The 12,180-nt window shown below is 35.2% G+C and overlaps 1 protein-coding gene across 7 annotated transcripts in view; it reads right to left on the bottom strand.

Moving 5' to 3' along the window:
- The window catches only part of LOC306878748 (TOX high mobility group box family member 2-like), a 129,161-nt gene that overhangs the window by 36,185 nt on the left and 80,796 nt on the right, over nucleotides 1–12,180 (bottom strand). For 4 of the 7 annotated variants that reach the window (XM_079431258.1, XM_079431261.1, XM_079431256.1 and 1 more), the window contains one exon: nucleotides 8,242–8,499. In XM_079431258.1, coding sequence (XP_079287384.1) covers nucleotides 8,242–8,499 — 258 coding nt within the window. Of the gene's footprint in view, nucleotides 1–8,241; nucleotides 8,503–12,180 lie in introns of all 7 variants that reach the window. The other 3 variants (XM_079431259.1, XM_079431257.1, XM_079431255.1) reach the window with 1 other exon arrangement.

Consider the following 12,180-nt stretch of genomic DNA (forward strand, 5'->3'; position numbering starts at 1 on the left):
TTGAATGTTTATATCAATGTGTTACTTGCCAATTCTTTATAGGCTAGCAATTTCTGAGCAAAAAATGCTTTAAAATCAATATTTACAGCATAGCTTTGCAAACAGGCCATTTATTTGTCAAGAATACCATTTATTTGATTTATCAACATGTATTTAGGAATCCTAGCATTAAAAAACATCAATTCAGACATTTCCCCGCAGAACAACAATCTGAAATTTAACCAATACTAAACCTAATCAGCAAGGATAACTTGATGCAATTAGTGATCCTTTTTTACTTTTATTGAACTGAAAGTAATATGATATAACACTTTACTTAAAGCCTTAATGTATAATGCATTATAAAAGTATTCAAAATGTATGTTGTGATGCATTATACAGTACCTGTTCATAAAAATGCATTATACTATTTGAAGGGTTGATTGTCATGTGTTTTAATGCATTATACCGTCTAAAGGTGTTACAGTGCATAATAATGTATTATAACTGTGGTTACAATGATTCATGAGATCATACGATGCATTATAAGGTGCATTACAAGGCACAAATAATGCATTAAAACTACTTTTATAAAGCATAATGTAGAAAGGCTTTAAACAAAGTGTTACCTAAAAATCTAAGCGAAACTGCATTAACAACCAAATTTCAGACAAATGTCTAAAAGAAAATTGACGCTGTCCAATGGCATAGCCTGCTTTAGAAAAACATAATGAATCATTCACAATAACACCAGAAACTGTATTAATAAAGTAAATAGAGTAAGTTTTCATGACTTTAATGCTCAGAAACTAGCAGTACTCAATTCACATATATTCAACTTTGTTTGCTTATCAAGTCTAAAATGAACCTGCATTACCAGTAAAGACTGCTGGTCTAGATATTTATACTTCATCAGAAGCACAAACGCAGTTATGGAGATTATGGAAGTTGTGTCCATGCAGCAGTGCTCCCTCTAAATTGTTTGATATACTTTAAAAAGCTCTTAGTACTGATGACATTCCATTCAAAGCAGTTTTCCTTTTATCCGGGTCCGTGTTCATTCACTCAACCTCTTTTTACCCCTCCCGTCCTCCTCGTCGTTGCTCTATCACTCTTTCTGCACCTCCAGCCCATCTCTCTCCATCTCTATACTCTGACAATCTCTCTCACTCTGCACCGCTCTAATGAAAAAAGATCTCTCCAGCTCGATCTACTCAAGACGAAAGATGAAACCTAATGGCTTTTCTTCTTTTCTCTTCTGGAGAAGGAATATATATGCACTGACCCCCTGATGGCAGAGATTGATTTCATCAGCAAAAGCTTCTGTTTGGAAAAGCTTGGACAAAACCGCAAATACACATCTACTAAACAACACCACAACAGGACTAACCAAAACAGACCAGTGTTGTTTTCTTTGAATTTTGCAGATATAAACGCACTACATGGATGGGTTTTCGCAAACATAAGTGATTTCAAATGTACATAAATGTTATTTCACTGCATTCGAATTGGTCACACAATCAAATAGTCCTGCCCCAAACTTACAACATTGCTTGATCAATGTTGCAGATGTCAAACAGAACAGAAGAGAAGACACCAAACAAAAATCAGAATAAGAAAATAAAGCAAAATAAAGAACAAAACAGAACAAATAACTGAACACAAAAAACCCCCGGACAGGACAGATCACAAAACAAAACTGAACGCAAATCAACTCAGAACACAAAACAAAACAAAATAGACCACAAAACAACAAACATAAGCAAAACAAAACAAAGCAAAAAACAAAATCAAACACAAAACCTAACCAATCCAAAAACAAAACAGAACAAAAAAATAAATAAACCAAAAAAAACATAACAAAACAGAACAAAGAATAGAAAAGAAAACAAAAAAACAGAACAAAACAGAACAGAGAACAGAACGCAGAGCAGAACAGAACAGAATAGAGAATACAGAACACAAAACAGAACAGAGAGCACAGAACCCAGAACAGAACACAGAACAGAAAAGAAAAGAACACAAAAACAGCAGAACAGAACACAGAACACAGAACAGAACACAGAACAGAGAACAGAATAGAGAATATAGAACAGAACAGAGAGCAGAACAGAACAGAACAAAGAGCAGAACAGAACAGAACGCAGAACAGAACACAGAGAAGAGAAGAACAGAACAGAACAGAACAGAACACAGAGCAGAACAGAACATAACAGAACAGAACAGAACAGAACGCAGAACAGAACACAGAGAAGAACAGAACAGAGCACAGAGCAGAACAGAACACAGAACAGAACAGAACGCAGAACAGAACACAGAGAAGAACAGAACAGAGCACAGAGCAGAACAGAACACAGAACAGAACAGAACACAGAGCAGAACAGAACAGAACAGAACACAGAACACAGAACAGAACGCAGAACAGAACACAGAGAAGAACAGAACAGAACAGAGAGAAGAACAGAACACAGAGCAGAACAGAACAGAACAGAACACAGAACAGAACACAGAGCAGAACAGAACAGAACATAGAGTAGAACAGAACAGAACAGAACAGAACAGAACAGAACACAGAACAGAACACAGAGCAGAACAGAACAGAACACAGAGCAGAACAGAACACAGAACAGAACAGAACACAGAACACAGCACAGAACAGAACAGAACAGAGCAGAGCAGAGCAGAGAACAGAATAGAACACAGAACAGAACACAGAACACAGAGCAGAACAGAGAACAGAATAGAACACAGAACAGAACACAGAACACAGAGCAGCACAGAGCAGAACAGAACAGCAGAGAGCAGAACAGCAGAGAACAGCAGAGAGCAGAACAGAACAGAACAGAACACAGAACAGAACACAGAGCAGAACAGAACATAGAGTAGAACAGAACAGAACAGAACAGAGAACAGAACAGAACACAGAGCAGAACAGAACAGAACACAGAGCAGAACAGAACACAGAACACAGAACAGAACAGAACAGAACACAGAGCAGAACAGAACAGAACAGAACAGAACACAGAGCAGAAGAGAACAGAACACAGAACAGAACAAAGAGCAGAAGAGAACAGAACACAGAACAGAACAGAACACAGAGCAGAAGAGAGCAGAACACAGAACAGAACAGAACAGAACAAAGAGCAGAAGAGAACAGAACACAGAACACAGAACAGAACACAGAACAGAACAGAACAGAACACAGAACACAGAACAGAACAGAACAGAACACAGAGCAGAACAGAACAGAGAACAGAATATAACACAGAACAGAACAGAACAGAGAACAGAGAACAGAGAACAGAACAGAGCAGAGCAGAGCAGAGCAGAGCAGAACACAGAACAGAGCAGAACAGAACAGAACAGAACACAGAACACAGAACACAGAACAGAACACAGAAAATAACAGAACAGAACAGAGAACAGAGAACAGAACAGAACACAGGACACAGAACAGAACACAGAACAGAACAGAACACAGAGCAGAACAGAATAGAACACAGAACAGAACACAGAACACAGAGCAGAACAGAACACAGAACAGAACAGAACACAGAACAGAACAGAACAGAACAGAACACAGCACAGAACAGAACAGAACAGAACAGAGCAGAGCAGAACAGAACAGAGAACAGAATAGAACACAGAACAGAACACAGAACACAGAACACAGAGCAGAACAGAGAACAGAATAGAACACAGAACAGAACACAGAACACAGAGCAGAACAGAACAGAACAGAGAACAGAATAGAACACAGAACAGAACACAGAACACAGCAGAACAGAACTGAGAACAGAATAGAACACTGAACAGAACACAGAACACAGAGCAGAACAGAACACAGAACAGAACAGAACAGAGCAACACAGGACACAGAACACAGAACAGAACAGAGAACAGAACACAACAGAGCAGAACAGAACAGAACACAGAACACAGAACACAGAACAGAACAGAACAGAACAGAACAAAAAAAAAACAAAAAAACAAAAACAAAACAAAACAGAAATCGATTCAAAGCAAAGCAAAGTGTAACATTAAGAGTTACTTGACACAGGGACAGGTCACTCTAGGCACCCGATATTGGACCAGTGACTAGGTTCGTTACAGGAGGGTAAGTGATCAAGGCACACAAGGACACAGATGATAGCTGAAAATGACTCAAATGTATTTTGTTGGTGCAAAATTAATAATAATGAGAAAAACAAATGTAATACAACCACAACAACAATTGAAGAAAAATTAATAAAAACAAATGAAATAATTGTTCTCTTCAATCCCTTGTTGTTCTTTTTGGTATTTTTCCTTTTGAGCTCTGCTCGCTATTTAAATAGGTTTATAAAAAGCTTTCTTTTCTATTTGTTTCTAGGTATTCAACTTATATTTCAGTTGTTTAGTTTCTACTTTGGTTTATAGATATTTAGTTTTACTAACTGTTTGTTTAATAAAAGCTTTTCTTATCTTTAGGTTTTTATATCTTTATATAAAAACTCATAGAAAATATGAACCCAAATTAAAACAATGGAAATAAGAAAAGAAAAGTACAAAATCACAATAGTTCAATTTGAAACAATTTGAAAACAATTCCAACAATATAACAGTCAATAACTTCTCAGTCTGTGTATAAATGAATGTCTCTTTGTCATCCAAAGTGGAAAAATATGTTAGTGTGTGCAAAAGTCTCTTGGTGTGGATGAAAACTTTGTTTCAACAGTCAATGGTGCAAAATGATCGCTTAAGGAAAAGTCCGATCCTACCGATCAGAATATATGCAATGAACTGGATTCCACCTGATCAGTAGAAGCACTAATCCATTGGAACGCACAGGATTACTCCGTCCGCACTTCTCAAATTCACAGAGGTTCAGTTGGGAGGCTCGCCATCTCATGGTATGAAGGGTTTATCACACCAAACAAAAACCTGACCAAATCCGGGGTTCATATGCTTTTAACCCACATTGGATTTCACAGGGGTTCTCAATCAACAATCATCAGCGGCAATGTCAACAATCACGTTCTCAGATTCATCTTAGTTTTTTTTCTCTCTCTCGCGATCAGCAATATGTGTGTCTCTCGTTGCTTTCGCGTCTCGTCTCGATGACGTCACGCGCAATCTCCGTCAATATGTTAATTAGGCATTTAGTCATTTTATCAATTTATCATTTTAAACTGCAATGACGTTATTCAGCTTTTTGTTTAATACTTTCAGTATTTTATTAGAAATATAATTATTTGAAAATTATATTATTTTCTTTCTGTTTCTTAAATAGCTGAATTCTTACTTGTGTTACAAAAGCAAATAACAAACCAACAAAAAACACAATAAAAACAAAAGAGAACAGAACAATCCAGAAAAGAACATGCAACAAAACAAAACGACATATATATGGCACTCTTTGTGGCACCGCTGATAAAACAACCCGTACTTGTGGAGAGCGTTTGAATGTCATCGATCTACCGACAAAATCAGCAATCTACAATTTCATTTCATCAAACTCAGATTGAGACAAAGGTCATAAAAGGTCAAAGTAAAGCGTGGAACATTATCAGCATCGCAATGAACAGGGCACATACATATTTCCCATTTATACAGCTCACAGAGCATATAGCTTCCCAAAAATGATTGGTTTTATCATTGTTATTGTGGACATATAAACCCTGACGAATGCCTCAACCAGAAACAACCTGAAATGTACAGCACAAATACAGCAGAACATAATCGCTACATGGTTAAAGAAGTTTGCTCCGGGAAGAAATGGGAATAAAATGGCAGTCCATCACGCTGAACGTGCGGCGTCATTTAGTGGAGTATTATTGACTAGCACACTCTATTCACCCGCTCGATGGGTGTCAATATAGAAATGGGATCTCGAAATGAAAGAATGGTTGATTTAATGCGTTCTGGTAGCTCAAGAAATTGCATGCATAGATTCATACGGCTGCAGAACCACTGTCATCCATTTTGTGCTGCTGCCTGATGTCCATTTTAAGAGAGCCATTAGAAGAATGACCAGAGTTGAGTTGAATTGAAATTCTGTCCTGCTATTGCATCGAATTCCATTCCAATGTTTTGTTTCAAAGAGGTGAGGTCTAGTGTTATTTCAGTATTATAGTAACATAATATTTATTAATATTTTGAATTAACATCATTTTTTATTTTTTATTAGTTTTAATTTTGTTAGATGTGTCAATTTTATTTTTTATATTTTTATTTAGCTTGAATTTATTTTTCATTGAGGTTTATTATTTTTTAATATTTCGGTTTAGCTTTATTTTTTCAATTGTAGCAATTTTAGTACTTAGTATAGATAAATATAATTCTATTTTGCATTCTTAAACAGTACAATTAACCATTAAATAAGAACTCCTTAAAGTTATTTTAGAATTAAAGTAATATAATATTTATTCATATTTTGAATTAGCTTTTATTTTTATTTCAGTTCAGATTTTTTACAAGTTTATGTCATTTTTTAGCTTCAATTTTATTTTATATTTCAGTTTTAGCACTTTTGTACTTACAACATTTTTAAAGAGTGAAATCCACATTAAAGTAGAATTCCTCAATATTATTTTAGTATTATAGTAGTATTATATGTTTATTAGTATTTTGAATTAGCTTTGATTTTTAATTTTAGCTAGTTTTAGTAATTTTATTACATGCTTTTGTCTTTTTTTTCTACTTAGCTTTAATTTATTTTTATTTCAGTTTTAGTAATTATATTATTTCAACTAAAACTTGTTTTATTTCATTTTTTACTCAACTTTGAATGTTTTTTTTTTTATTCAGTTTGATTTCAATTAACATTTTGATACAAAGCCACTGGTAAGAAATAAGATCTATTTTGCACACTTAAAGAGTGAGATCCACCCCTAAAGATGAATTCCTCAGTGTTTTCCCAGCGTTTCTGAGCCGTTCTGTGGATTTCTCCACTATATGAGGGAGTTTGCACAGATGGCAGATTTGACGGCTCTCCTGATATTTCTTTACAGCTCTCAGAGTCTGTGTTAAGCAACAAAACACAAAGTAATGAGCTCTGGATGTGAGGAGGAGGAGCAGAGAGGAATGGACTGACAGAAAGAAACAGCGCTGATGAATTTACCCACAAACCCTGAGCGTCACTGCTGACACAGACGGACATCATCTCTCTGTCTTACAACGCAATTAGGGAATGGTTAGTAGAGACGAAGGCCTGATGTGGTCAGTTAGTTGTGATGATGTTTAGATGATCAATCGTCTGTGGGTCAGAAAGCAGCTATCGCTTCATTCATCTATTCATTCTGTGCCACTCATAGAAACACATACAATACAGTCCTGCCAATCAACTAAAACAACTAATCACATCATCACATGCACACAAACACTTTGAGACGTATACATCCCTACATATACCCAAAGATCACTTCGAAAGTCACAGTAAACTGAAGATGCACATGCAAGAGCTTTAGGCTCCACCCAACATCCTCCCTGAAATACCATATATGGAGCATTCAATCCATATTTAATCATGCAACACCTCATCTGCATATCAGTTGAATATGCATATAGCCGGGTTATTTATTTAGTTATTTTTTGGTTCAAGAAACTATGAGAAAATACAGACTAAAAACTATATTTTTAATCAGATAATAATAATTAATACTTTAATAATTTAATAATTAGATGAAATATTGGAAATTATATACATACACGCATATATATATATATATATATATATATATATATATATATATATATATATATATATAAAATTAACATTTTATTTACATTTTAATAATATAATAATACATTTAATATTTATTTCTAATACAAATAAATAATAAGAAATAAAAATACATATTTATTTAAAATATAAATAACTATGTACATTTAATCTAAATTTGAGGTTGACAATCCTATATTTTGCTTTTTCCCAATTCCAGAGAGTACTTTACACACGAATAGACAAGAAAATAGAAAATAGACACGCAAATGCTACTGTTTTATAAAAATGCATTGTGCATACACAAATACTGTATGCAAGATTTCAATTAAACTGGCCTATTTTTATTAAAAAATTTTAATTAATAATTAGACACTCCACTCGACTTCATCTGCTATCTTAGATCTTGAGCTCATTGCAGTGCATTCTGGGATTGGCTCAGCCACAACCTGCTGCTGTGTTATAAGACCACGTAATTATTTTTGAGCAGTCTTGGTGTTGGGAGCGCAGCTATGACGCCTGACAGTGCTGTCTATGTAGGGCAGAAGCGCGGGACTCACCGAGGGCATCTGGCTGGACAGAAGGTGTCCATCCTGGGCGAGCATGTTGGACATCATGAGGGCGGGCAGCTCGGGGTACGAGTACGGGTTGATCAGGCCATTGTGAGGGATGGAGTGACACAGGTAGCTGGACTCGGGGTCCATCAGGTGCAGCAGCTGCGGCTCGGGGTGATTGGGTGGGGTTATAGGGGGGATCTCGTAGTCCTCGTCTCCCCCTCCTCCGCCGTTCCCACTGCCCCCTCCCTGTCCTGAGTAATTCTGCTGTGGAGAACAGAGACAATCACTTAGTCTTTACAGTCTAGAAAAAAGTAATTTGAGTGGTGTTTTTCTTGTCAAAATAAAATAAAATAAAATAAAATATTTAATTACAATAAATAAATTAAATCAAATATAACTTATGCTGAAATAAAATAAAATATTATTAAATACAATAAAAATAGTTACATTTAAATACAATAAATAAATTAAAATAAAATAAAAATACAATGTGTTGAAAATAAATAATAATCATATTTAAATACAATAAAATATATAAGCTTGTTCAAATAAAATTAAATACATTTTGTTCAAATACAATTAATAAAATAAATTTAAAATGTAAAACAAAATAATAATAATAATAATAATACCTATATTTAAATACAATAAATTAAAATACAACTTATGTTCAAACAAAACAAATAAATGTAAATAATACTTATGTTTAAGTAAAATAAATAAAGCATATTTTATAAAAAAAAACATATGCTCAAATACAATAAATAAAATATAACTTATGTTAAAAATAAAATAATGTATTATTATTTAAATTAAATAAAATATTAAATTAAATAATAACATTTATAATCAAAAAATATTGATTATCAATCCCAAACCCTTCTGTATGTATGAGCAATAGTAGATTTGATGATTGCCTAATTACTTTGTGAAGAGAGGCATAAACACAACTATATAAATATTATGCAGTTAAACAAGTAAAAATCATTTTTTTGGATGTGTATCAACTGGCAGCTTTGGATCTGGCTCTGGAATCACGGAAAGTTGCTGGAAATGCGACATTATCACAATCAACTTTTGGAAACGCAGACCATGTTTTCATAGCACTAAAGTTTGCGATTGGCTCTGGTGTTTTCTCGGCGCTCGTGCCTCTCATCAGCCATGTCGATCTAACTTTGGACCTAACGGAGGAAGAGTGCGACGTTAAATTCAGGAAAAAGGAAAGAGAGAGAGAGGGGGAGAGAGAGAGAGAGAGATTGCTGGGGTATTCAAGAGGGAATGAAAAGCAATTTTGTAGGAGGCGATCTGACTGGAGCCCCGTCCATAATGACTGAGTCAAATTAATCATCAGAAATAATATTCCGCTGTCAACCATTCAAGAGCTTTTTTAATAGAATTTTTATGATTCATGTCTGCCCGTATACATCAAACAGTCAGTTCTGCAACATTTCAGAAATCAATTCAATATCATCTTTGTGTTGCCTGTCATCTTCGCCTGGAGAATGGCCATTTATCTTGCAAACAAATACTTTTAGCAAATACACGGCCGTGGAAAAGGAGAGAGAGACAAGGATTGTGAGACCTCAGATTTCACCTTGCCGCCGTACATTACTCAAATCACAAAGTTCTCCCAAATATATCACCCGTCCGAGCGTCTCCACAAGGATAAAACGCTAAACGATGTTTTAAGAAAGAGACTGAACTCGCTTAGAAGAACATTAACAAGACTACATGATGCTCTAAAAGATCAACATGATGCTGATGAACCTGTCGCACTCAATCCACTCCATGCCTTCTGTCTCTGACTGATAGCTTAGAGTTTTTATCAGTAAAAGCTCTTTTAGTGTAATTGTACAAACGTCCAGCTTCAACTCGTGCTTTATGTCTCAAATCTTGACTGATTTTTATCAAGTAAGCACCAGTGACCACTGATACTTATATGCATCTTTACTCTTCTAAAGTTTGATTTACATTACACGAATTTCATATTTGTTGTCTTTATTTTATTATCAGCATCTGCACCAATTGCAGTTTTTTCCTTGATATTCTCGCTATATCATACTATAAGAGCCATACAAGTCTGACGCATCAAATATGGTTTTAAACACAAACACGTGTACAATCTTTTAAAAAATATTTTCTTTTATATTTTGTCTAAAGTTTGTCTAAAAAAAATATTTCTAGATAAAATACCACAGAAATGCCATGGTACACATCAAAATACCATGGTAAATGTCCAAACTACCATGATAATACAATGGTATTCATGGCATAAGTACAACATACCATGGCAATGTCCAAAATACTATGGTGGTACCATGGTAAATGTCCAAAATACCTCATGTAAAAAAAAACATGGTAATACCATGCTATACATGGTATATGTTCAAACCCTTACCAAATTAACCATGGTTTTTCTACAAATAAAACCAAAAAAACATGGTTATTATAGTTAAACCATAGTAACCACAAATTAACCATGGTTTTGCTACACTAACCATAGTTTAACCATGGCATTTGTAGTAAAACCATGGTTATGCAAATGGTAATCAATATACCAAAAACCATGGTAACTACACTTTTACTACAGTAAAACCATGGTTAATTTTCGTAAGGGAAATACCACCATTATACCATGGTATATGTCCAAAATACCATGGCATACATCCAAAATTCCTCCAATAATACAATGGTATACACATAAATTCCATAGTAATAGCATTGTACATGCTCAAACAACCATGATGACATTATGGTACATGTCCAAAATAGTAGTGCCATGGTAAATTCCCAAAATAATACAGTAATACCACAGTGCAGGTCAGAAATACATAGTAATGTTTTACATAGTATATGTCCAAAATACCACCATTATACCATGGTATACGTCCAAAATACCACAGTAATACCATGTTATATGCCCAAAATACCATGGCATACATGGTATACATCCAAAATACCCCAATAATACCATGGTACACTTAAAAAATCCATGGTAATACTATTGCATATGTTGCCAACCCATGGTAACACCACTGTATGCGTCCAAAATAGTAGTATCATGGTATAGTAAATACCCAAAATATGACTAATACCATGGGGTACAGGTCAAAAATACTATAGTAATAACATGCTATACATGTATACAGCCAAAACACCACCTTTATACCATGGTATATGTCCAAAATATCATGGAATACATGGTATAGGTCCAAATCACGCCTAATACTATGGTACACACAAACGTTCCATAGTAATACCAATGTACACAGCTGAGATATTCGTATTTCGGTGTCCAGATCTCACAGTAAACGTTCTGCGATGTGATTTGCTCGGACACATGGTCGCGCTGCGGTGGCTGGATATTAATCTTCCATATAGTTCTGCAGCCCTTTGAGGACAGATGTCTTTGTAGGCCTCGGGGCCTCCCCTGTTATTGTCCGCTCTAATGGATGTGAAAATGAACATTTCCTGAGATTCAATTTCCCTCATAATTGTTGGAAGGAAACTAAATTGTGTGTTGTAAACAGTGGGGCGAGCGGCTATTGTGTGAAGAGAGACTGTCGTCGGGTCCTCAGGAGGATTCTCCTCCGGCACGAATTACACATACACCTCTTTAAATGTGAGACGAGATGAAGCTCCGCAGATACGCTCCAGTGTCAGCAGATACAGCGCTGGAGAAATCACACAAACACTCAGTCAAAGCTGGAGGAAGAAATAACACCTCATGACAAAACCCATCACGCCCGATGGTAATACTGTGATATTTACTGCACTAAACCCTACAAAAACATACTGAAATGTGTCCATGTGTCAGGGTTTTTACATGATACTTCAATGTCCATGTGCAAAAATACCATGGTGCTACCAAAATACATATCCAATACCACAGTAATACCATGTTACACATCCAAAATACTAGGGTAATACCACTGTACACAT

This window comes from Barbus barbus (genome assembly GCF_936440315.1).
Source record: "Barbus barbus genome assembly, chromosome: 13".
In the NCBI taxonomy this organism is placed as follows: Eukaryota; Metazoa; Chordata; class Actinopteri; order Cypriniformes; family Cyprinidae; genus Barbus; species Barbus barbus.